At 45.4% G+C, this 27449-nt stretch overlaps 1 protein-coding gene across 5 annotated transcripts in view; it reads left to right on the top strand.

The window, feature by feature from the left end:
- Positions 1-27020, top strand: part of dusp8a (dual specificity phosphatase 8a) — a 49439-nt gene extending 22419 nt beyond the window's left edge. For 4 of the 5 annotated variants that reach the window (XM_050072828.1, XM_050072830.1, XM_050072831.1 and 1 more), the window contains 4 exons: positions 23303-23469; positions 23583-23742; positions 24082-24205; positions 24557-27020. In XM_050072828.1, the coding sequence (XP_049928785.1) occupies positions 23303-23469; positions 23583-23742; positions 24082-24205; positions 24557-25775 (1670 nt within the window). In that variant the 3' untranslated portion in view covers positions 25776-27020. Of the gene's footprint in view, positions 1-16929; positions 17748-23302; positions 23470-23582; positions 23743-24081; positions 24206-24556 lie in introns of those variants that run through there. The other variant, XM_050072833.1, reaches the window with a different exon arrangement.
- Positions 27021-27449: the final 429 nt, after the last annotated feature.

Here is a 27449-nt window from a genome sequence, read left to right as displayed (position 1 = left end):
TGAAAATATACGTGGAAGACCGTTTAAATCATGGTTCTTTGTGTAGTCTTTGTTTTGCAGTCACCAGAAGCAAGGAGCCTGTGGTCTGAATGGGTGTATGTCTTTCTATTTGAGGTACAAAGAATCTGTGAACTGTGCTGTAGAGCCTGCAGTGGTACTGAGTGTGTGTGTGTGTGTGTGTGTGTGTTAACAAGCTGGGCTTTTCACAGCCCCCTCAAGTATACAGGGATGTATTTTTCTGGGCATTTCACTGCTGAAACAATTAACCGACCTACAGAGATGTATTGGCTGCAGTCAATTTATCAGACAGTCATTTATCAAGCAGAGACGTCATACAATCCCTCGTTCCAGCTTCTTACATCTGAGAATTTGCTGCTTTCACTTTTCTATTTCATTTTGACTGGTACGTCTCACTATTTTCTGACATTTATATACTGAAGAAAGATGGACACTTTCATTAATAATTACAGTTATCATCAGTTGGGGCTCTTCTGTTTTTCTTCCTTCCCTTTCCTCCATCTTTCCCGTCACTCCTGGCTTTGATTGCCTTAACACCCCCTCACATTCTTAGAGATTCAAGGTAGCTTAAAATTGCAAACAGCGATCCTCCTCTCCCTCTTCCTTTCATTCCCTGCCCTTCCTCTCCCCCCACCCACCCCCCTCTTTTCCACCTCTCCCCCTGCCCCTCTACTGAACCTCAGATTTATGATGCTAATAATTCCTGCAATGACTTCATATCTGACTTATTTTCAGCCTCACGTAAGCAGACCACACAGGCACATGTACAGTACACACGGTAACATCAAGCGAGGGGTAACTGGGGTGGGAGGGGAGAGGAATGAGAGTCAGATAGCGAGATGAAAAGAAAAGAATCCATAAATGGGATGGACAGGGTGAATAAAAGAATAATTACCGAGCTTGCTGTCTGGGGTGGAAGAGGATTTTCTGCCTTAACTGTTACTTATGCTGAAGCATGTCAAAGAGAGATTAGGGCACTGTCTTACAGAGACACACTTTTCTAAAGTGGGCTTATGTTTTTTACATTTTAAAGCTAAATTTTTAATGACTTAAACTGTCCGTAAACTAGAGGGGGATCATTGCAGGAAAGATGGGAGATAATCGGCTTGAATGACATGTTACACAACCTAAGTGCGTGTACCAGGGAATGCATTGATCTAAAAACAATCGGTGACTCCTCTTAGGTTTCGCTTCATTCACTAAATAATCAATAACTCAGGCTCAGAGAGCACACCACTTCCTACATGTGGATGATGTCATAGACCAAGCCATGTCCCAATAGGGCCATTGTTTTTGTGAATGAGACAAGTAATTCGGGCAGCAAATGAGTCTCACCCTGTGTTTAGTTTGAAATATATATTCATGCAGGATGTGGTGGTGGTGGCAGTTGGAAAATGTGCGTGCATGTGAATGCATGTGTTCACATGCTCGTGCTCAGCGTTAGTTTGCGTTATTGCTTCATCGACTGTGTGAAAGTGTTTGTGAGAAACATGTCTCTCTGAGGACAGCAGTATTTTTACCACAGAAATGATCTCACCCATTTGGAGCTCAGGCTGATGTGTCTTGCCTTTTTCAGAGTTCTGACTTTGTGTGTATGTGTGTATTTGTGTGAGTGTGTGTGTGTATGTGTGTGTGTGTGTGTGTTTTGTGTAGAGGGGGAGAACATCGCTTGGTCGGAGCCAGCTGCCTCCCCAGTGGGTCTAAAGTTTGCGTGTTTCCCACCAATCTGCAGCACACAGCCAAACCAAAGACAACACTGCCTGCTAGAGTGTAGCAAGGTGGTGTGTTAGCTGATGCCAACTGCGTAGCTTTGTCATGCGTCACATCGTGCACTGATGTAGGCCCGCCAGGATGAAATGTTTTGATGTTGGCATCTGAACCTCATGTTCCAGTTTTAGCAGACGGAGCTGCAGAAACAGAACAGAAAGAGGATAGTAATCAAAAAGGGAAAAGAGAGTGAGGGGGAGAGAGAAGAAAGTGCACTCCTGCTCTGCAGATGAAAAGAGAGTTAGATAATCATTTCAAGAGGATGGGAGGTGGTGATAAAAATGACAATGCGTTTTATTCATAGCTCAAACATTTTGTAGAAGTACTGTAAAAACTGACAACTGGAAATGAGTACAACAGGAAAACAGGACGAATGCAAAAAGGAGATTATAGAAGGCTCTGACAGGAAACACAGAGGTGGCTCATGAAAGGGGAAGTAAAGGTGCAGGGACACTAATGCAGGTGTGCAGGTGTGTATGTCATCCACTTAATGTGTGTGTGTGTGNTGTGTTTATGTGTTTATGTGTTTATGTGTGTGGTGGGGAGGTAGTTTGCAGATGTGCAAGACTGCTCCTAATCTTCCCTAGCGCCATCTGCCAGTGTTTTTCGTGGGATTACTAAAGCGGCACACGACTGAGGGCGAAAGGAGAGGGAAAGGACTGCACAAGGAAATGAGATAGAGATGAGAGATTGCAGCGTGTGCCCAACATGTCCAGATTCTCAGGACTGGGGACACTTGGAGGGCAGCATGTGCGTGATGTCTGAGCACTGACTTAACTTACAGTCCTCAATTATTATTGATTATGAGCACTAAAACAATTAGTTATTCAATAGAACATTTTTTTCCCACTTAAGTCTTAAACATTTTTTGTGACATTGACATTTCATTTACAACATTCATTTTACTAGCAATATTTTGATTGATTATCTAATTTAAAGTGATTCATTGTTAAAGTCATTCATCAGGAAAAAATGTCAGTACTTTTTCTGCTTCCAAACTCCCAAATGTCACAGTTTCTTCACTGATAGACTAAATGATTAATCAGTTAATCACAATAAAACTACAGATCAAATGATAATGAATGAATGTAACCGTTGCAGAAACAGCTGCTCACCAGTAAAGGTCATACGTCCACAAGATGTAATCACCACAAGGTATGTAGATCATCTGACCTCACCTGTACCTGACGTGCATCGTCTTAACAGGCTCGGTGACATCTGAGCTGTCACATTCCATACTGCGTACTGACTAAGTTTAACCAAGATGTGAATGTGCAGGACTTGCCAGGGTTGTCACTATGCCAGAATTTTAAACTTCGACACAACACTAGTATAAATGTACAATACTCGGTGACTCTTTTTGATACCACAGCAAAAGAAAAAAAGTTTATTATTTGGGGGGTTTGTTGCCACAGGTGCAGCCTTGGCTTGAAAATCTGCTAGTAGATCTGTTTTTTTAATAACTCTTGATACTATTGAATGTATAACTAATGTAGATCTTATTGTTTTAAGACATGTTATAGAGAAAGAATCAGTGCTTTTGACAGCCTTAGTGCTTCCCGTAGTAATTCCCAAGTCCTACATGTTGCTAAATTTTCCCTTCGATGCTCAAAACTGGAAAAAAAAGAGAACAAAAAATGAATCAAATAAATTGTGTCGGTGAAGATTCTCAGTCATCCAGGTCATGGTGATCATAAGAGCTATATCGTAGGCAACTGGACTTGCTTGCGTTTCTTGAAGACGTTTCTAGGCAACTGGACTTGCTTGCGTTTCTTGAAGACGTTTCGCCTCTCATCCAAGAAGCTTCTTCAGGTCTCAGAACGAAACGTCTTCAAGAAACACAAGCAAGTTCAACTGCCTACGATATAGCCCTTATAATCTAATAAATCCTTTGCTTTCTCTTTGTCACCTCTGATTGGCAGTGTTCTTTAAAGTTTGATTGACATGGCATTCTTCCATAAGTGAAAACAGCACACTATAATGACTGATATATGATCCATGCTGTAGTATTAGTATGTAGTATGTAACTGGGACACAGGTTTTTTACAGGTTAGCATGCTGTCTCCCACGCTGTCAGCCTGCCAGCTCAATGCAGAAGCACACAGGACGAGACATGGCGATGACATACTGATGAGAGGTATTAGGAGATGAAAGGTGCCTCTCTCTCATTTTCTTCTCGCTGGCTCTCTCTTTCGCTCACACACACTAAAATCACACACACAGGAGCTGCTGTGTAGCCCGGGGCTCTGATGAGATCAGGTTAGGGTGTGACTGCACCGGCAGAGGTACAAAGGTCAATTCAGTTATGTGTCATTCTTCAGCGCTGTTATACAACGGGGTGGCGGCCTCTGTGTTCGCGTGTATGTGTGTGTGTGTATCAGAGAGAAGCTGAAGAAGTGAGGTAATCGTGGGAGGCCGAATCTCACAATGCGGCCGTTCACAGAGACATTCCAATGAGCTACATAAGGAGGTCTGTTTGTGTCAGTGTGTATGTGTGTTTTTGTGTGACTGTGCGCATGTCTGCATGAATATGTGCATATGAAGTAGTGCGTGCACGCGCATGAGGCAATGTTTTAGAGCGCACGTGTGAGAAAAAGAAAAAGACAAAACAGAAGGGGGAGAGCCGTTGAGGAGATGAGGTAATACTCCTCATTTCATCCCGATTGTGTGTGTGTTCACGTAGGCCCGGTGTGTGTGCGTGTGGGTGCAAGTGTTCAGTTGGCTACATTTATGTGCATTCATGTGTGTGCATGTGTCAGTCAGAGCGTGTGTGGTCGGAGAGCTCATTCGGTGAGACTGGCTGCTAATGCTGACCTGTGCAGCGTTCGTCACCCTCCTCAGAGCTGAAAGTCTCGCTTTATGGTTTCTTCTTCTCCTTCTGGAGCGCAGCAGGAAGTCTCCACATCCTGAGAATTACACGCATGCACATGCACACCTGCAGAGCTGCAAAGTGCAAGTATGTGCAGGATGCTCGCGACAGACACAGATTACAAATTTTATGTGATTAGAAACTGCCACATGCTTAAACATTGTTACAGAAAGTGCGTTTTCTCTAGTCGCTGCCAACGGCGCCATCTCAAGTCCTTTTAGGGTTAGACAGTGACATGAATAGCTGTAGATACCTGAGTGATGGAGATCAGTTTGACATGATCACTGAGTGACAGCTGTTTACCCCACCTGTACCTCAGTGTGTTGAAATTGGCCACAGTGCAGGTCAGACAGGTTGCACATTAATTTCGGTCCAAGTTCCGCCTTCCTGCATCCTTCGTCTTTCCACTCTCCGCCCATCTTAACCTCCTAACCTGCCCTCTCTGCACCTCCTTGCTCCTTTCTCCCCTCTCTGCCTCCCCCTCCATCTGACCCCTCTCCATTACGCCGTGGGGAGCTCCAGCAGATCAATGATTTCATTGAGAAGGAGCCAGTGGTGCCATTAGGAGGTGAGCTCACCTTCCCCGGGGAGATCTGACACATTATTCTCAATGACCTCGCCTTCCTCTCCATCCCTCCTTCAGCCCCTTTACCTTCCCCCCGTGTTTCTTCCTCTCTTTCCCCTCCTCCTCTTCCTCCTCCTCCCTCTCTCCTCTCTTCTGTTTCACGGTGCTGAGAACAGAGCTCTATTTTTAGTTCCAGACTCCTGCGGTCGTCACATCTGGCGCCAGTGGCCTTGGTGCTCTCACCCTGGCCCGTAGATACACAAACACACGAGGACACACACACATTCACACCGGCCCCACCCCAGCCAGCACTAAGGGAGCAAAAAGGTCAAAGAAAATGGCCTACAAATATATCTATGACATCACCTCCCTGCTCTGAGAAGTGGTACAGACTTTGAGAAGTCTTGGAGCTGCACTGTGGCACAGTGCTCTGCTTTCTGCAGTCACTCTGCAGGTATGTAATGAGCGCCTTTTTTAGGTTTACACCTTGATTGTGCAAATACCTAACAAGCACACACTCCTGCAAGCGAGCAAATGCATGCACGTATGGACAGACTCACACACACATAGTATGGTAACAGGGCCCAGAGGAGGCCTGTACCGAGTTTTATGTAACAATGTTCTGTTTCTGCCAGTGTTCTCACCCCCTCCCTCGTCTGTCTCATTGGCCTCACATGATGAGCTTGATGTCATTTTCCCCTTCTTTCCCTCAAAACCGGAGAACAAAAACAGGCAAGCATGTGTGTGTGTCTGCACGCACGGTGTGATGCGTGCGTGTTTATGCATCTGTGTGTGTGTCTGTGTGTGTGTGTGTGTGTGTTTATGTGAGTTGTTGCCAAATGTTTCCACCATGACGTGATCTCACTGCTCTGCTTGCCTCCTGCTCCTCTTCCCCTTCTCCTCCATCACTCAGAGTCCCTTGCTGGCTCGGTGGGGCCACACACACACACACACACACACACACACACACACACAATGTACACAAGTGAAACACACTCATACGTATATAGGCTATCATGCAAAGAAAAAGAAAGACATTTTCTCTGAGATGCACACATCTGAGATGTGCACGAATTCCAAGCAGTGCAGATTAAGATTAGAGCTCAAGGCGTCAGTGCAGTAGGGCTGCGATCAACCAAAGAAAATCTTGGTCGAGTGAAATTCTACCTACTCTTCAGAAAAATCTGCACTTTATCTCTTGGTTAAAGGGAAATTTCGGTTTATTTCAACCCGTCTCCTATCGTCCTAAATTTGTTTCAAGTGACTAGTGACATAAAAATAATAGTTAGCATGTTAGCCGTTAGCCTAGATACACCCGCAGCGTCAGACCTGTTAAAACGTAAGTGAACGGGCATACTTCACTTATGGGCTTTATCTAGAGCTGGCGAGATATATTTCAGCTGCGCTTTGGAAAGCAGAGCTAGATGGTAAACAAACATGGCACCACACCGGTAAGGTAAGACAACACGTTTACATGTCGTTTTCTATATGTTCTCTGACATTTATCCTAACGATATGAGGCGGTCTTTGTGGAAAAAAAGCTTGTTTAGTGGACTAACTTTGCACTTGAAGTATGCCCATTCACTTACGTTTTAACAGGTCTGACGCTATGGCTGTATCTAGGCTAACGGCTAACATGCTAACTATTATTTTTATGTCACTAGTCACTTGAAACAAATTTAGGACGATAGGAGACTGGTTGAAATAATCCAAAATTTCCCTTTAACTAAATCACCACAGAGCACTCTACCTGTTAGCGTTGTGTGTCCACTGAGGTGTGTTTTTCCTTTCACAGAGCTCCACATTAACACTTGCCCAGTGCAAGTTAACTCTGTGTTCAGGCAAGTGGAACGCCTCAAGGCAAAAATAATTGTGATCTTTAGTGTAATCTTATCCAAAACTGCACCAACTGCACCAACTGCACACTGTAAGTTTTCAACCTGATCTGCATGCATACTAGGTACCATTGAAACAGGGTTCACAATGTCATATGCAACATACCGTTACTCACATTAAATATCTCTTCAACAAGTGAAAGTGAGACTTGCCTTCCTTTCAGAAGCTTTTTTTGGAGACTTAGTAAAGATGAATCCATACTAATAAATCTGACACTGAACGTCCTCTGTCATTATTTATCCATTGTCCAATTAAAAATGAGAGTGGAAAAATGTTTAGCTTCATGTAAAACGGTGCACACGTCATTGTCACCAGCTGTACAGTCATAGTGGAGAAGGAGCAGGACAAACACTACAAAGACCAACCGTCACAACAAGTGCTGAACAACAACTGCTGTTTTCAGCTGAGAAAAGACGCTTTGGTGGACACATGGCCTTATGAAAATAACATCTACTGTGCTAGTAGATTGTTAGATCTACAGGCATTGCACTAGAAATCACCCAATCAGGTTTCAAAGACAAAAAAGAACCTCTTGATATAAAAAAATGCAAATATTTGCTTAAAAATAAGTCAAGGCTCATGACAAGCATTTTATCAGTGTTAGCCAAGTGAGTCTCAAGTCCTCAAATTTGCGACTTCAGTCTGACTCAAGTCAAGTCATGTGTCTCGAATGCCGCCTCTGCTATGTTGTTAGCATGTAGCATAAACAACATGTACTATTAAGTCCTCGAACTTGTAAGATTAGTGTAAAATTTGTCTCAAATAATCTTAATGCACCAGTCTGAAACACAGAAAAGAAAATCTTAGTTATGTTGCAGAGTTCCCTGAACATGAGCCTTTTTTATAGTATGTCAGAATTATTTTCAGTTTAGGGATACAAAGAATAAAGCTGTAAAGTATGACAGTGAAATTACAAGAATCAACAAGTGAAGGCTTCGTACAGAGAATTAAATATGACATGCATAATAAACTCTGCTTTCTTTTCTTAAAAGATGCAGTTTTCCTGTTGTATACTAAGTAAAGCTTGTGGAGAACTCCTGTGGGACAGTGCTTGTACCACAGTGCCCTAAATACTTCTACCATACTTGTTTTAGCTGCGTTGTGTATACAGTCCATTCACAGTGCATACCTTCTGTCTCCTGCTGCATTTGAAATCTATCTAGAAGCCCTCTGAACGTCCCAGTCCGCCCCCTGTCATGCATTCATCCAGCATGGAATAAAAATAGTTTGTTTAAACTGTTACCTAGGCAGTGTCAACACATCAGGTCAACAGGAGCTGAAGTTGAACAGCGCGCTAACCCGGGCCGGTTTTCTCCATGCTACACCCCCCCTCCATCAGCACCTCATAACTCGAGCCTCACCATGAATTTGGGCCAAGCACTCCGTAGTTCGGTTGCTGCGCCATCAGTTTACCACTGCAGCATTTATCCTGATGACTCTGACACACATGTGGAGTGGAAATTTCCAAGGGCAGAAGAAATGGGAAAGGAGGTAGCTAAAAATGATGCTAGTTTATCCTACCCAGAGCTGGCCTGTGTCCACCAGATTCCATTCATGCTCGGACTGCCCACCGCCGTTCCTGTCATAGCGTCATTCCCTGGAACAATGGTGGATTCCTGTTTATCATCGTGCTGTCTTGATGCTTTGAAGCTGTTGCACTTTATCTCTGGCATACCACAGCGCTGCTTCCTTATTTACCTAATTGGTTGCTATGTTGTTTTTTTTCAGCTGTTTTAATCAGATTTAGCCTGCACCTCCGCCATGTGGATGAGATTCTGTTTCTTGGCAGCCTTTGGAAGTGTGTTACAGTAGGAGAAAATCTATTTTAATGTTCAGTTTGCTCATAATTTTTCAGAAAAAAAGATGGGAGGTTTTTTTTTACCAGGCTGACTGGCACAGGAGTAAACTGGTCGCCTGTCGCAGAGCAGAGAGTCTAAATCTCCAGCAATTTAACACTTTTCCTGGTATGTGTACAGACTTGTAACAGAGGTCTTATTACCGTAAATTAATGCTGACCACACACAAACTTTTCAGCTGGACCTCTGGGGCTGCCGCTGCTTCCCGATAAAGGCAGGAGATTTTTCCATCGCGACAGCAACAGGCTAATTTTGGAGTTCCAGGAAAGCCCACGGCCCCAGATTGAGGAATGCGGTAGTTTGTGATCATTCCCTGTCCTCCTGATATCTTCCCCCTCCCCGCGCATATAAATACACTCACACACAAACACACATGCAAAGCCGAAGGCAGCCCAGAGAGGCCACTTCTTCAGTTACGCAACTATTTCCTGTTTCTGATAACGTGACATCAGGGCTCCCCGGGGTGAAAGAGGGAGACGCCTAGGGAGCTCAGCATGTATGTATACAAATGTGTGTAGTGTTTGTGTATTTGAACTTTAACAGCGTCTTTTAAATTAAGAAAGAAAGAAAAAAGTCCAGAAGTCCCACCATGCGCTTTAAAAATAATTTTAAAAGCACCATAAAGGCGTTGGCAGGGCGCACACAGAAACAGCTTGCCCAGTTCCTCTCACGGCATCGCGTCATTCCTTCTCTATTGTTCTTCTGTAGCTGACGGAGTGATGTCACTGCAGCGCTGTGGATGTGACACAATCACATACACACACAGTCTCCGGGGCTTGTAATGGCAGGAAAGCCAACCCTGACCGCGGGTGTTGCGATAGCCGCTGTCACCATGTCCTGTACGCCCAAATGCAATCTCCAGGGTGTCACGCCTTACTTCTGCTGTATTTCTGTCTTTAGGAGGGCACTGCTGGATGAGTAAATGTTCAGCAATGTGTTTGCTGTCTTGGAAATGATTTACAGTTTGAGTTAAAGTTTGTTTTGTTTTTAATGTATGTCCTACTTTTTAAGAAAGATTCATTAAGTCTATAAATTTGGTATCATTATTCATAGCTGCAGATTCGAAGAGACATCCTCCTCAATATCTAGATCATGTACATTTTGCCCCCCTAATAAAAACATGTAGCATTTTATTTTGGCAAAATTAAAGACGTTAATACCATAGATTGATGCAGAAAAGGCACAAAGTGGAGCATAAGACTCACCAGAATGCTGGAAATGAAGTGTTTAATGCACAAAACTTTCTGATGGAGGAACCCCAAGCTCCCCATTTCATATGTGTCCTTCCACAGTATTGTAATGAAATCTACACCCTTGTCTCTACTTGAGAAAATGTACTAAACTTAGTATTCGGGAAAATGTTATCTCAATGGAACATCAGCAGATATATTTAATTTCCATTTCTGTTTGGAAATAATTATTTGAAAATAATAGTTTTCTCAAGCACCAATACGCATTTTAGGTCAGTGGAAAAACCGAGAGTCACTTTTTTTAGCACATTTCCGGCCTTACATTGCACCGTGAGTCATGCTGCATGTGCTGATGAGATAATCGAAGTTGTTGTGTAAAAGAATATTGGGGGGGGGGCTGATCATACCAGTCAGCGACAGGCACAGACAGACACTCTGGATAGACTACAGCGAAACACACACTGGTACAGTCTGAGACTGTCTGAGCTAATTATGAGACAGGTAGACAAGACGCTGGTAGGCAGTGATGAGTGTGTGTGTGTGTGTGTGTGTGTGTGTGTGTGTGTGTAACTAGCAGAGGACCAGATGGCTTGGCTTCCAGCACTGGTGTCAGGACAGTGTGTCTGTCAGCCTGCCTGCTGCGCTGATAGGAGCTAACTAACACTGAACTGATCTGAGACCTGCCTGTCAGTCTAGCATGTAGCAGCAGTACAGACTCATTAAAAACAAACTGATCCGCTGTCAGCTCCTCTCGGCTGGAGCGGCGCAGTTATTAGACTGCTACCACCAGTATGTGTGTGTGTGTGTGTGTGTGTGCCAGACATGCGAAAGACAGTGAGATTGAGAGAGCTGAGGTGTGTGTTTTCAGTGTGTTATTGCATTCGAGTGCTGCAAAGAAACCCTGTGCATCGCAGCTCAGGCCATTAGCATTTAGAATGAAATAACCATCCGTTATGCTCAAGTGAAGCTTTGTAGACAAACTCACCTCTGGGGAAATTAGACGAAAGCAGAGTGCACACACGCGCACACACACACATATTATATATCTCTTAATTTCTTCAGACTGATGTGCTCATATTTATGCTTTATTCTCCCTCTTACGCAGACGCACACACATGTATTACTCATCTGTATACAACCTCAGAAAACAGCTGTGAGCCGTCTCACTCTCGGCTAAAATTAACATGTGCTTTATTCTCTCACACTTTAACACAAAGTAAATGCACAGGCTTTATATGCATGCAAACATACTGTAAGCACATGCCTGCGGTGGCCAGCAGCATTTCATACTGAGGCTTAACAGCCCCCCTTTTTCTCCACACATACACACACACACACACACACCACTGAACATCTCCAACTGGGATTTTTAAGTAGTTCATCTGGTTTATGAGGACCCGTCTGGTCCTGAAAGCCCCCCTCGGTGTGTTTGATAGCTCTACTCTTTCTTTGTGTGTGTGTCTTTGTGCATGCGCTCGCTTGAGCATATATATCCGTGTGTGTAAACTAATTTCTTGCCAGTGAGACAGATTTACTGCTGCAGTAGCCCCGGGTGCCGAGCTCCTCCAGGGGGTTAAGTTGTTTGAGGGGCAGGGGGTCTTCTGCATGACTGATGCGTGCAGGCCTCCCTCCAGGCTGCACAGATAGAGATGAAACTACCGCTTGCATGAGCACACACACACATATATAACCAAGTAGTGCATCAGTGCTGCCTTAATCGCACACACACACCCCACCTCCCGCCTGCTCTTTACATCTAAGAAGCACTTCCCTCCATCTTCCTCTCGTCTTCACCTCCTCAGGCTTTCTGCTTGACGTCATTGGCTCACGTTATCCGTCCGTAAACGAGAGTTCTAATAAATGTAGGTAGGCACATGGATTAGGAGAGAATATTAACACATAAGCTGTTTTCTCATGTCAACGCCAGATAATGTATGGACACACAACAAGAGATTGTCTCTGTTTGGTTTAGGCGAGGGGTGGCACCTGGGTAGAGCATGCAGGAGGCAGGATATGACATGGATTACACTGTAGTCACGTAGCTTGGTCTTAATTTGATCTTGAACAACAGAGACTCTTTGCTTTTTCTTTAATTTATCCGATGATTACAGCTCCAGGTAATATCTAGATAATTTCAGGTCTGCAATACATGTGTGAAAGGGGCTATACATACATAGTTTTAACCGTCTTTATTTTGCTTACCAGTGCACCAGTGTTAGATAAAGACATTTGCTTAAATAAAATAAAGTCTTAAGTTAAAAATTATTTCCTGATTTAGATCAAGAGGTGTCTAATGTAAGAACAAATTAACCAGCCTTAGAATCAGCTCAGGCGTTCATTTGCACCACTGATGTCCCCTTGTAATACGAGTACATAATTTCAGCCGCCATCTCCCTATAGATTCAAACAACCCCCCAATTACATCCACCACCCCCAGCTACTTAATCTCCTCGTCCTCTCCTCCAGCACCCCCACCCTCAATTGCTCCATCCTTCCATCCATCCTCCCCTCTCCCTCCCCTCCCCTGGTGACTACCTCACCCCCCAGGCATGGCAGCTGTGTTCTCCTGTAGGCATTACATCACTGCAAGAGCAGCCTTGTTACTGATCCCCTGACAACCAGCACTGTCAACACACACACACCAATATACATGCACATACAGACACACACACACACAAACACACACTTGTGCACATATGTTCGTGTTTACGCGCGTTGGAGCAAATAACTGTCTACCCCGTCCTGTCTCACCCCTGCAGCAACGTCCTCTCTCGTCTTCCTCTCACCTTGCTCTGTTCATCCTCTTCACACATGGTCGCAACACATGGGCGCACACACACACACACACACACACACACACACACACAAAGATGAACCCACACACACATTAACTCATCACCCTAACCTGCCCTATCCGTGGAATGACGTCTCTCTTTCCCGTGATATCCTGACAGATGATCCGTGGTGTCGGATGATGCTCCTGTCGCTGCCTGTCTCACCGGGGAGGGACGGGGGTATGGCTCGCTGACAAAGTATATTGAAAGAAAAATATTTATTTATTTTACGACGTTAGTGCAAACTTACAGTTTTACATAAATCTACTTTTGACTCTTTAAAGAATTATTGTTTGCATTGTTCATTTTAGACTGAGATTCTCATTTCCCATTTATAAGGATTATCATTAGTTGTAGCTGAAGCAGTGGGTTTCCATCCTGGGGTCCACACCACACAAATATTTTATATTTGACACTACACGCTTACAACAGAACATCCCACCGCCACCGCCACAACAACAACAACATATGAAACACAACACCACACCGGACCTCAGGCTCTCTAGTTAGTGAAAAACAAAAACAACGGTCTTCTACAGAGATATAAAATCAAAGATATCTCATTACTGATTTGTAGTTATTGAGGGTATTCAGCCTGTTTAAAAATCATCATGTCACTCAAAAAATATCATGGTATTTCTAAATAGTATGATACTTCCATTATTCTACAGCATCATAATCATCATAGTTATACACTGAACAAAAATTTAAACGCAACACATTTAACACAGGTTTAAGTGAAAAATCTAAGACTTTTTTATGCACTCAGTTGAAATATTTCTCTCAAATTTTGGTAAAAAATGTTCAGTATAATAACCCACGCCAATATTAGATACTAAAACGTAATATAACTATTAATGCACATTGTAGTATATACTCTATATTATCCCCTAGACCTAGTTACTAGCTAAATATCATTGGATGGGGAGCTGTCAGCTAGTGAAAATCAGGCTCAGTTTCCCTAAAACTGTGGATCTGAATCACAAATATTTCACATAATCAGTTAATGCATTTGTACCAAAAGGGCAGTAGGTTCTCTAATACGCAGCTGTGAGAGAGAAACACAAGATAAATATAAACACAAAGAACATACAAAATAGAAATGGTTAAAAAAAACAGCTTAGAATAAGTCAGCGTGAATAAAAATATACATTTTACAGGAAATAATGTAAAGGGAACCCTCAGAGAGCAACAAGAATTCCTCTTTTAGGACAGAAAAACATGCAATATGGAGAAAAAGTTACTATGTAAAGTTACTACTGTAGAAACCGTATAAAATTGAGTAAATATTAAGAGTACTAAGTTAAAGAATTGCTGGCAAAGTGTAAAAGAATAAAGACGACAGACCAGAGAGAAGATGGCGACCAACTTCAGGTCACACCTGTCATTTTACAGGGCCATTACTTCAATACATCATATATTTGCATTTACAACACCTGTACACAACTGTACAAACACAAAACTAGATTACAATGTGCATAACATGTTACCCTAATACATATTTCCTTATTCTCTCTACAGTCGTCATATCGAGATAAAGTCATATCAGCTAATAAACTCTTAACACCCGTTGCTTGTACATGAACAACATTGGTTCTCCCCCCTAAATCTGTTTGCACCTTTGACAACACACCCTGTGACTTCCACTGCAAAGACGCTGTTCCATGTTGTTCTGGTCTCCAAGGCCCCTTTGGCCTTTACGCACCTTCTCTCTTTCTGTCTTACACCGCTATCTCATACTCATCTCCACTTCTCTCCCAGTCTGTTTTGGCTGGTCTCTCTGTAAACTGTGCGTTGTCCCAGTAACAAGCCCTCTACCATAAAAGCACGCTCTAAATCTAAGCGATGTCAGCGGGGGAGGGGGGGGGGGGGGGGGGGGTGCCCGGAGTGACCGTCCTACCTATTTCTGTCTCTGCAGGGCACACATGTGCAGTCAATAAAAAAGGCCTGGTTGTCATTTATAGCGTCTTGGCTGTAATCCTCTAATTAACACGCCTACTATTCTGAGCCTTGTTACCCTGCTGAGGACTAGAGGAGGAGGAGAGGGGTGTAAAGAGAGTGAGGGCATGGTGTTTGCTTAAGGAACTCAAAAGAGTTTGACCATTAAAACACCAGCGGCTACTTTGTTTTGTTGCTGTTGGCTTCCACTGCTGTGGGTTTGCAGGTGTGAGGAAGTCGTGGCTTTCAAAGCTGGTTTTAACAGCTTCGAGCCACGCAGACAGAACAACCAAACGGAGGTGTGGATTCAAAGCAGGGTGACAATCAGTGTGATTGAAGTGCGGTGACCCCAGTTGTCACTGAAGAGTGCCACACCTGCTCCAACCAGCTGCAGAAGAGGAACAAAGTGTGAGTGTTAGCGGTTCGACATCCTCCCAAAACCCAATGTCTGCATTTTTCACAAAGCTCATCATCACCAAGTGACCTATTTCCTCTCCCGCTCCCTCTCTGAGTGACCCATAGTTGAACAGAGGGTGACGTAAGGGTGTTCTCACCCGTGTGTGATCATTCAGGGGTCTGCAGTGATGAGATGAGGTCAGTCAGTGAGCATGCAGCTGGCCCCCTAACTAGACATCTTGTATAAGCTTATTTGCCTCTTTTTTTTTTTGAGCTGTGCTCACTGTGGCGATGACTTAATGTACTTGAAGCTCATCTGACCTGGTTTGAATGTAATCAGTGTACCGTGATATCTCAACCTGAAACTGAGCAGACAGTCAGACAGAATATTTGACCAGCCCACTCATGGCTGGTGCTGTTTTTAAAAAAATCTGTGCTATTTATTACCAGCAAAAAGAGGAATTGCCTAAAATGACAGCTAAAAAGAAGCGTCATGTAACAGTGATCAGTTATGTAAGCATTTTTAGGTTTTAGAATGTATTTCAAAAGCTGTATTTGGATAATAATTAGTTAACTTTCAGTCTCCTCCAGCGGTTATGTTAAATCCTGCGCCGCTTTGTTTCCGTAGCTGGACTTGTGGCCTACATGTTTGTCATTCCATAGTAAAGTACCAGAAGTCTGTGGCCTGTCAAATGAGATGATGGCTGGCGACCACGAGCATGTTTGGTCTTCTCATCACCTCTAGTCTTCCTCTTTGTCTTCTTCCATTCCTCTTTATTTCCCCTACTCCTCACGTCTCTACAGCTTTCCTTTCTCTCCTCCTCTCCCTCTCCTTTCATCCTTTAAACACAAGAACACAGTGTCCAAAGACAGGCGCGTTAGACATGAACCAGCGCAGGAAACACGGTGAAGTCACACACATTCCCTCACCTTCAGAGACAAGTCAGCTTTCAACACACTGACAGTCTTAATCCCCCCCTGCAGTAAGTGTAATGTGCTTAGACGCTGCAGTACATTTAAGGCAATCAACCTAATGTAGGTATTCAGCTTCTGCTCACTGTTAAACTGTGTAACCTTATTAAAGGTGCAGAATATTTGTTTGATAATCTTTGGTATTTGATTTGGGTGGGTATGAAAATTTAATCTGAAGAGCATAAATCTGCATCTCATGTATTTATTATTGCTTTGAAACCGTCAAGTTCACAAACCCTCAGCAAACATGCAAATATCATCTGCAGAGGCGTATTGTCATGCACATCAGCACAAGGATTCTCCTTTTTTCCCTGTAATCAACAACACATATACTGTTTGGTTTTGTCGTACTAGTGTGTACGTATCTGCTAAACAGCCTTATAGCTGTGTCTTCGCCTCCATCCTGCTCCGCAGCTAGGCCCCTGAGGTGGCCGCATATTTGTTGGGTGAGTAAGGAATGTGGTTACATGCCTTAGACATTAGCTATGACGGAGCGCTGGCTCCACAAGAGAGGGAGGGTGCAAGGGAGGTAGCAGAGGAGGAGGGGGAGGAGGAGGAGGAGGAGGGGGAGGGAGGGTAGAGTCTGAGCTCACGGCAAGTGAGCTCATTCACCCCCAGAGCTCGAGGAGAGAGTGCAGCTCCGTCATCCTCTTTGCAGCAAGAGAGAGAAAGAGAGAGGGGAGGAGGGAGGGAGAGGGAGGAGTGTAAGCCAGCGACTGAGCGAATGAGAGACAGGGAGAGTGGAGCAGCACAACAATAGTGGGCTGCTCTTCTGGCTGTGGACTCACAGAGACAGAGTGAGCGCTCAGAGAGACACACAGACGCTCTGTAAACCAGCTGCAGGCTCATTACAGCTGGCTCATACGTACAGGCATTACAGACTACCCACTTTTGTTTTTCCTCTTGCTTTCTGTGTGGCGGCCATTCTTCACAAAACCACAGAATTGCTGAATATTGGCGCAGGAGCATTTTAGGAATTTTTGTGGTCATTGCATGGGATTTTGGCCCAAGGTGGACTTGAGGAGCGCGTCCACAGACATTTTGGACTAGTTTTTGGTATACTGGTTCTGTTCTCTGAGGGTCACCGCCTGGACACTGGAACAGTGGACTTGATCGGAGTGGACTTGAGCACCAGCGGGAGTTTTGTGTCTACTTGGGATTGTTACAGTCAGACTCAGTCCTCAGAGGAGAACACTTTTGTTTGTTTGTTCTGACATTTCTGCGTGGCGAGGGGGTTCGCTCCATCCCTGAAGAGGGGGCAACAGAACATTTCCATTTGTGTGTGTGTGTGTTTGTGTGTGTGCGTGACACTGAGTGTGTTCTGGGGGATGCCTCTGGATGTGGTGATTGCTCCAGCGGAGGACTGTTTTTGGCCGGACCTGCAGGACACAGACATGAGGCTGAAGATCAGGGTCCGCCGAATGAAGGAGGGGAGAGAGCTACGAGGTGTGTATCTACCTGGAGACCAGGAGACTTGATGTGTGTGCGTGTGTGTGTGTGTGTGTGTGTGCAAGTTAAAAAGGGTATGAGAACATCCCTTTGAGGCGAGTAACATGTTGAGGACGTAGGCCTTTGTGTACAGAGGTTTCAGAGCTATCATACATGGTGAACATGCAAGCAGCGTGGAGTGTGATTTATTGTGGTATAAAGACACAAGTTTCTGCGGCTGTAAAATGCACCACTGTTGTATACAATTGAAGGTGTGTTTGAGGGGGGAAAGCCCTGACAGTTTGTGCACTGCAGATGAGTACAAAGGCACAGCAGGCTCTCAGGTATTGAGGTATTCCAGTCCAGGCGTGCTGCAAATGAAAGATAGATGTGAATCGAATTCTGAGGTGTGCTGGAATCAATTGTGAGATTTACTGCTACATCAGGCTGAAAGAATACATCGCCAAAGCCGCTAATTGTTTTTTCACCTTTTTGTTTGTGCAGTTAATGTGTTTAGAGAGACAGGAGGATTAAAGGGGATGACATTATGAAGATGAGAAGTGATGAAGAGGAAAGAGAGAGGAAAGAGAAAAGGGCTTGGGGGGGAAGAATGAGAGCCGTGACCCGCGGTATGACATAGTGCTCATGCTCTCTCAGCCTGTGGTCATTGAGATGTAAAACTATCACAAAGGCTCTTTCTCTTTCTCTTTCTTCTCCTCTGCTCTTGGCTTTTCTCTCACTCCTGCTCACTCTTTCTCTGCAGAATGGTGTCTTGTGGAGATTATGTTATCAATATGTGTGCAGTGTGCACTGCAGGTGTTTAACATAACACCTTTCACACAGAGCGATGTGGAAACGCAGAGCTGTGTGGAAGCTAAATCCTTTTTTATATACTGACACACTTACATGCATATTACACAAAATATGTATGCAGTCATTAAAATACTGGTGTTACAGCTGGGTCGTAAATGTATAAGAAGTAGTTTGTATGCAAATGTGCATATCAGAGAGCTGGTTCAAAGCAGTTAGCACAGCAGCAGCCCTCCACACCTGCCCCAGTTCACACTGTTAGGTGTGTGTTTCTTTGTGTGTGCACATGTGCATGCACAGTCCATCTCAGCAAAGGTGTACATCTTGAAGTGTCAAACTTGTTAGCTCAGAGTAGGCTACCAAAAAAAAAAAATCACACATCTGCCATCAGCAGGTGAAAATAGACTTTGTGTCTGTCACAGGTTATTTTGAGGCACTTCAACACGCCTCTGTGGAAATAGACTTGTGAATGCAGCCTAAATTACAGGAAGGTTTATAGTCCTGTATTGCAATAACACAGTACTGCTGAAACAGCACTTGATCAAAGTGACATACTCCCGCTATCTGTCCGCTAAGATAGTGAAACAATAAACGGTTTAACCATCAGCCAGGATGACATGTTAATAATACAGTCATTCCCACCCGTCATCAACCTGGCGCCCTGCGTGAAAAGCAATGACATCATCCCACTACCTCATTTATGGTCTGTCAATCTACACATTTCTGACAGACTCTGCCGCCTAAAACACACACACACACACACACACACACACACACACTCTCCCATGGCTTCTCCAGGCTGCAGCACAGCCTTTGTGGAGCTGAGTGGGACATGTGTGCAATGATGTCATGTTGGGAGGGTGAGGGATGGTGGGGGGGTCACATTGAGATGCTAATGTCCCCTCATAGTGGAGGGGACAGCTGGAGGGGCACAGAGGATGGCGTCATGTCTCCACCGATATGAACCACAGAGGCGAGCGATGGAGGGAGGGATGAAGGGGTGCGAGGGACTCATTCAGGCAGATCAATGCCCCCAGGCTGCAGAGGGTTGTGTGTGTGTGTGAGTGTGTGTGTGTGTGTGTGTGTGTGTACACGCCTGCCTTGTGTGCGTCCCCCCTCTCCATTAACAGACGAGTTAAAGAGGGCAACTGAAAGCTACACAGAGACTGAAACACACACACAGAGGAGTGAGGGAGGGGGTGAGCTTGTATTGACGAGGCAGTCAATTGTACCAACAGCAGTGATGTAACAGCAGAGCTCCCATTAACCACAACAGCCAGGCAGGTGTTGTGTGTCTCTGTTCATCCGGTCAATATCTCCGGGATTCCACTTCCATTCATCTCTCAGCTTTCTGCATCGATTCACGCAGCAGCACAGCCCCAAAATGCCCGAATTTGATCCAAATATCTTCTACCAAACACACACTTCTCACATCTGTGGGGTAATAACCTGCGCTTTTAAACTGAAAAGTGAATATTTAGTTGTAGGAAATGACCGATCAGGAGGGGGAACTAGCGAACAAAGGAGGCCTGAGTGCTCGGCTCTGACTAGGGCAAGAGAGGAAAATAAGCAGTTGCATAAGTGATGAAGTAGGCAGAGGAAAACGGAAAAAGGAAGTCACCGCTGGCTAGCGTTGCCGATGGCGACACAGTGCCCTCTTTCCCGGTTGTGTGTTTTCTCTCTACCCAAATGTTTTTTCTTTTTTTTCTCTCTCACGTGTGTTCAAAATTGGGTTAGTCACATCCTGTCCAAATACATTTTCCAAAGTATGATACTTTTGAGCAGCGTTTCCGTGTGGTACAAGATCATGACTTCAGCATGTGAATGAAAATGACAGCAGCTTTTATTTCTGTTCATTTCCAAATAAAACTGTAGGATACAACTTGAGACAAGCTTGACTGTGACTCGTGTAGCCAGTTAGCTTTATCTCTTGAGTTTAATGTAGCAGTGTGTGTTAGTCTTGGCTGATTATCATGCTGTGCCGAAGGTGAACTCATCTCTCCCAGTTGACTTTCTGATGTCATCTTCATGGACAGCTGGGCTGGTGTGTGTCACAGGGTATTTTCAGTGACCTCAGTGTGACTGTACAGTGTGTTTATGTGTGCGCTCTGTATGCTTAGATTGGAATGGACGGATGTGTCATCGTTGTCTTTTGGAGAATGTGAGGCCATGTCTCTTTGGATTATTTGGTGCTCTCTGTCCTGTGTGTGTTTGTGTGCCCTTTGGACACTCAGTGTGTGTGTGTGTGTGTGTTTGACTCCATCTTGACAGCACTCAGGGGGACACGATGAGCCAACTGTCATCAACATCACTGCCCGTCCTCGCTGTCATGGCAACCTTAAGTAGAGCGAGGTCAGGTGACGAGGTGACAATAACACGCTATCTCCTGTGTGACTAACGTCCATTAGCAGTGGCCCTGTAAAGCTTTGCCTACAAGGGAGGTGTTTGTAATTGTGTTGACGTAATGTCACTGTAATGTAATAGCCCTTAAAAAAGGCAGGCAGGCACACTCAGTCCCGCTTTCTTATCTCTGACTTCAGTCTCCCTTTATGCCAGTAACCCCTTACTCACTCTCCCAGTCACACACTGGCTCGCCACTCTTCCTGCCGTTTTGATGCTATTTCACACTGATGAGGTCATCTACAGTAATCATGCCTGTAATTATTAATCCAGACACACGCAAGATCAAACAGGGGGAATATTTTTAGAAGAGTGTTTTCATTCGTGTGTTCACTTCCCTTCACACACAAACACACTTTCTCTTTGGTGTTAAACACACACTGTCTCCACTGTGGAACATCCTGTCTTCTGTCCTTCTAACAACTCTCCAACAATGTCCTCGCATAGAAAGGGAAATAGTTGCTGTGTGACGTGAGGCTTTTCCTGTTGATTTAACTGTCTCCAGGAACATACTGCTTCCTCACACTGATACAGTATATATGCCTGTGGTGGGGGCTATATGTAGCACCATTTATTTTCTTTGTGTGTGTGTGTGTGTGTGTGTGTGTGTGTGTGTATGCAGAGGCTCCACACCAGCAGCTTGGGAACAGAGAAACCAGGAAGAAACCCTTCAAAGAACTACCCTTCCTCTGTTTTATCAATTACTGACAGTGTAGCACCGCCCATAGGATCACTAGAAAGAGGCTCTGGTGGAAATTGTACAGTGCCAGCGCAGTCTAAAGCCAAACTGTGAACTACAAATGTCTGTTTAGTCTACTCCTAAGAGGCCAAAAGAGTTAGATCATTGACGCACGCTAGCACAGCAGCTATCAGCTTCTCCCTCTTTGCATTAAGCTCGCCTTCCTCGTTATCTGATCACTCTTTCTACATCTATGCATCTACCCTCCGCCCCACTCCATCCCCCCCATGTGGAACGCTGATGTCATTGCTCCGCCGGTTGCCATTAATAGCTGGAAACAGACAACCCTTCTTCACATTGCTCTTAAAGGGCCAGTGCACCCAGAATAGCTCATGGGGATGCACCCAGCCTCGCAAGCTGCGGTGTTGTGAAATAGTGCAAAAATACCAAAGCTGCTCTCCTCTGAATGTTTGCACAACCTTAATTTTGCAGCTTTTTATATCTCGTATGTGTTGAGTGCATGGTGCTGACACTCAGTGTGTGTGTCTGCCAGACATTGCTACATGAGTAGCGCAGCTGGGTGTGTGTTACAACGGAAGGCAATGTACTGCCTGCGCTGTGCTGCGTGTGCTACTTTAGAACAGTGATGTCATGTCTCACTCACTCTCACTCTGTGACCCTGCATGTGTGTGTGAATGTGTATGCGTGTGTGTGTGTGTGTGTGTGTGTGTGTGTGTGTGTGTGTGTGTGTGCGTGTGTGTGTGTGTGTGTGCGTGTGTGTGTGTGTGTGCGTGTGTGTGTGTGTGTGTGTGTGCTACGTTCCAGATTGGGTCAGGCAGGGCTGAACCTAGATTAGGTCCTAATCTTCTTTCTGGGGCTCAGGGTTTCCTTGAAGGACTCCCTTCCCTTCTACAGACTCCTAAGCGAGGTCATTACCCACTCCTCAAGACACACACACATACTTCACCCCCACCTCCTCTCGTTGGCCCCCACCCTATAGTTATACAACCGCAGTACTGCAGAGTAATGATGAGTGGGTATTTGTGTGTGTGTGTGTGTGTGTGTGTGTGTGTGTGGACAGAGAATTACAGAGAGTGAATATTGAGCGCATGTTGACTGCAAGATTATGCGATCATGTCTTCAGATTGTTTCTTCTTGGAGAGTATCGTCTTGTTAATGTGTGTGTGCATATGTATGACTGTGCGTGTGCAGGCGTGTGTGTGTGTGTGCTGTGCGGTTGTCAGGGGGATGTTACTGGGCCTCTGTCCTGGCCCTGCACCTGTGGCCTCTCTCATTCCCCCAGCCTGACGCAATGCACTGCTACAGGACATGAGCTCATGCAGGAAACAGAGCCACACACACACATATACACATACGCCAAAAGTGGAGCCGCCTGCCTCTTAAAGGGCCAGACACACACATTCCTGGCTGCCCAGCAGTTAACCTAACTTGCACACAGAAGCACAGAGAGCCTTTTTTTTGCTCCTGTTGCACTAAGAAGGACCCAGACATCGTAGCCCAGATTCACCTTTGAAAGCGTACAAAGCGTCTGTTTGCTCTGCTGATGGCGGTGCACTGTTCTCGATGAGTTCATAGGAGTCTTTGCAGAGAGTGTTGTGGGACTGCTCTGTGGAAAACCATTAGCGTACCTAACCAGTTCTCGCCTTCTCTTCTTTCTCTGCAGGAGGCTTCGCTGCTTTCTCTTCCTGTTTCCCCGGCCTGTGCGAGGGGAAACCTGCCACTGCTCTGCCTATGAGCTTGTCCCAGCCCTGCTTGCCTGTGGCTAATGTAGGGCCCACCCGCATCCTGCCACACCTCTACCTGGGCTCACAGAAGGACGTCCTCAACAAGGTAGAATTTAGTTTGATCTTCTTACTCATATTATCACCATCATTGATAGATAGCTAACTTGTTTTTGTTACCTGACAAGAAAGCGTGACATTGAACTCATGTTGCCTCTGCAGGATCTGATGGCTCAGAACGGTATCACCTATGTGCTGAATGCCAGCAACACCTGCCCCAAGCCAGACTTCATCAGTGAGAGCCACTTCATGCGTATCCCAGTCAACGACAACTACTGCGAGAAATTGCTTCCCTGGCTGGACAAAACTAATGAATTCATAGGTAAGAGGAGAGGAAATGTATTAATATGTGTTTGGACTGAAGATGAACATTACCAGTAAAAAGCATGATAGCAACTGAGAGAAGTGTCTTTATAAGGAAGTGAAGTCATCTCAAGTTATGCGTAGAAGAATGCCAATGATATTCAATACAACATATGCGCACTGTTAATAAACATTCACGTGCAACTTAGGTAACAATAGCGTGAGGTATAACGCATCCGTTCAGGTGATCCCCTGTACTCTTCCAGGAAACAGTCAGTTAGCTTTCAATGGACATTGATTGTCTCCAGACACTTTGTGCTAAACATGTATTCATACCTGTTCGTTTCCCCCCCAACAGACAAAGCTAAGGTGTCAAACTGCAGAGTCATTGTGCACTGCCTGGCTGGAATCTCGCGTTCAGCAACCATCGCCATCGCATACATCATGAAGACAATGGGCTTGTCATCAGATGATGCCTACAGGTATGCGTTCTCCTCCCACCTACCACCAGCTGAGCTAAGGTGTCAGCCCCAGTAAAAAGACAACTCACTGCTGAAAGTAATGCTAGACGATTTTCTCATCCTCCTCCCCCCAGTCGTGAGAAATAAAATTGTTAGATGCCTGCCAGGGAACGGTGTGTGTACAAAAGGCTTTGCTTTGCCTTGTCTGGACAACACTGGCACTGGATTATGTATTGTGCATCAGTAAAGCTGTTCACACCCCACGCTTAGTTCATCTGGGGTAATTCTGACCCACTGATAGTGCTTTAGTAGTTTCCTTGTTAGAATTGTTTTCTTGTGACTAATATTTCCCAACTCTTTTCCTCCTCACAGGTTTGTAAAGGACCGAAGACCGTCCATATCCCCCAACTTCAACTTCCTGGGTCAGCTTCTGGAGTTTGAGAAAGGCCTGCGGTTACTGCAAGCTTTAACCTCAACCTCTGATGACAAGATCTCCGAAAACAACACTAAGCAAACCTCAGAGATTAACGGAGGTTTTGAGATGAACGGTCACCACAGTAACTACGACTTGTCTGTGGCAGACCAACACATCCCACCAGAACCTAAGCTGCCATCACCCACCTCCCTCCAGCAGGGCTTCAACGGCCTGCACCTCTCAGCAGAGAGGATCATGGACACTAACCGGCTTAAACGCTCCTTCTCCCTGGACATTAAGTCTGTCTACTCCCCGAACAGTCCCCCCTGCCCCAGCTTGGCACCCACACACTCTGAAGACGTCCCCAAGCTGTGCAAACTTGACAGCCCAGGAACAGGCACCTCCAATGGTGTTTGCTCGCAGTCTCCCGTCCTAGACAGCCCCAGCTCCTCCGATTCACCGTTCCCCTCACCGGGCAGCGGGGGTAGCATCGGAGGTTTGGGGCTCAGAGGAAGTGAAGGAGTCCATCGGTCTGGTTCTTCTTCATCCAGACCCAGGAGGAAACCCAAGCATTGCTCCGGCAGTTCCCCAATCCACTCCCAACCGCACCAACCTCCACAGTCCCTCAGCTTGTCGTTGGACCACAAGAGCCCCAGCCCGGACGAGAACCTAAAGGGCTCCCTGCTCCTGTCACTACCCTCCCTGCCCAACGTTGGGTCTGGGGCCATGTGGACCAAACACAGAGACACTGTCCAGGCTACCACTCCCGTCACTCCCGTTACCCCCACCACAGACGCCCCCTGGCACTTTGGGGCAGTGGAGGCCGGTGAGGGAGAGATGGAGCTGGGAGGCGGAGGGGACGGAGGCGGAGAGGAGTCGTCGGTGAGGTTTGGGAGCAGCTCGGCGTACGTGGCGTTTGGGTGCAGCGAAGGTGTGCGGTTACGAGACAAATCCCAGAGGGAAAAGTCATCAGCACCGCAGACACAGTCGTCCACAGTGACCAAGTCCAACAGTGCAAACAACAGCGGGCCTGCGTCGGAGAAGCAGTTCAAACGGCGCAGCTGTCAGATGGAGTTCGAGGAGGGCATCTCTGAGACGCGATCCCGAGAAGAACTGGGGAAGATCGGGAAGCAGTCGAGCTTCTCTGGGAGCATGGAGATCATCGAGGTATCCTGACAGATAATGGACATGACCAGGGTTGTCCCTTGGGGACACAAATGGAACTGGTTAGAGGGAGTGCAAGAGGAGGACATATGACCGGGAGCAGAGGAGGCTTCTTTTGTGCTCCTCGCGGACAGTGTTTAGGACTCCAACTGAGAGAAGGACAAATAAACGCAGAGAGTTAATGTGAAAAGGTTAGCAGGCGAACTAGCATTCGCACGTGGACAGACAGAGCCTGTGATGTGGTGCTTAGCCATCCTGAACTCTCATACAAATCTGAATAAAAGTGTGGGGGAGGGCGGGGTAAAGGGGGGGTGACTGTAGGTACTGAAACTCTTAATTTTTCTGAGCTCTGTCACAGATAAAAAGAAATGACCCAGGACAAGTGTCATGTTGCATCCTTACTATATAGAATATCCTTATTTTGACAGAGTTCGGACACAAACTGCTTGCCTGCGGTCAAATGTAGTGTGCTTCAGTGGGTGTATAGCTTGTGATTTGAACCGAGCCCCGTGTTTCCTCCCAAAGCTTCACCCCAGTGTCAGAAAGCCTCAGAACCTCGCACGGCTACGTCCGCCTCCCCCCTCCCTCCTCTTCCCAGTGGCTCTGCCTGCTACAGACTCTGCATAGCAACATCAGACAACAATAACAGACTCCTTAACAGCACCGTCTCCTCACATCACCACAGCACAAGGCAGAGAGATCCCAAGGACTTAATCTAACGGCGGTACTGTATCCAAACAATGAAGGATCCTCAGCATTTTGTTGCTGAAAAGACTTTTGAAGACTCGTAGCGACGGGCAGTGTTCCCCCTCCTTAAAGCACAGTGTGTCTTTCCTGACTTTGGCTCCCTTGTTTCCAGTGTTAACAGCGTGATGGGACTGAGGTTTCGGGATGGTGGCGAGGGTTCGCTTTAACGGCCCTTCAGCTCCTTTATAAACCCCCCCGGCCCCCTCCCACTGCTCCCAGTCACCATCTATGGTCACCACTGAGCATGCACCAGAAAGGCTGACTACAGACAGACAAATACTATATATACAATATGAATATATATAGCAATTTTAATGGACTTCTAATGGACTTTTTTTTTGTTCAGTTATAGTTTTAATTTATTGTATTGGTTCATTCTGGTAATGAGAAATAATATAATGTTTTGTGGATTTATTTCTTTTTTTTCTTTTGTTGAATTATTATTATTATTATTATTTGCTGTATGGTATTTATGAACACACACTCAAACAAATACACACATTCAACAAATTCAAGCAAGCAATATCTGCTGTTCCTTCTTTGGGGAGAGTGATGTATGACTTTGAAATGCACTTTTATGCTTTCTGATAACCAACTTCAGTTACCCCTCACACCCATGGCAACAAGAGTCTTGAGTTTTGATGGTAGCCTACAAATAAGGCCTCAGTTTTATATTTAGAGGATGGTACAAACGTCCCACTGATGAGATCTATAAGAGCAGGATCTCTGCAGTGTGTATTCATCACAGTCGAGGGCTCAAGCGTGAACTCAAAAAGTTCTGTTTCACTGTGTGTGTGCAGAGGAAGACAAAGTAGCTGCCACACTCAGCTCGCTCCTATACAGTTCAGCATTTTCTGCCAGTCTCATGAGTTCTTGCGTAACATCACAACTATATGCAAACAAACTCTTTCACAAGTTTTATAGACTCGCACCGAGTCT

This window comes from Epinephelus moara, chromosome 20, assembly GCF_006386435.1.
Source record: "Epinephelus moara isolate mb chromosome 20, YSFRI_EMoa_1.0, whole genome shotgun sequence".
Classification (NCBI taxonomy): Eukaryota; Metazoa; Chordata; class Actinopteri; order Perciformes; family Serranidae; genus Epinephelus; species Epinephelus moara.
Note: the sequence above shows the minus strand (reverse complement) of the source record. Positions and strands in the feature narration are given on the sequence as shown.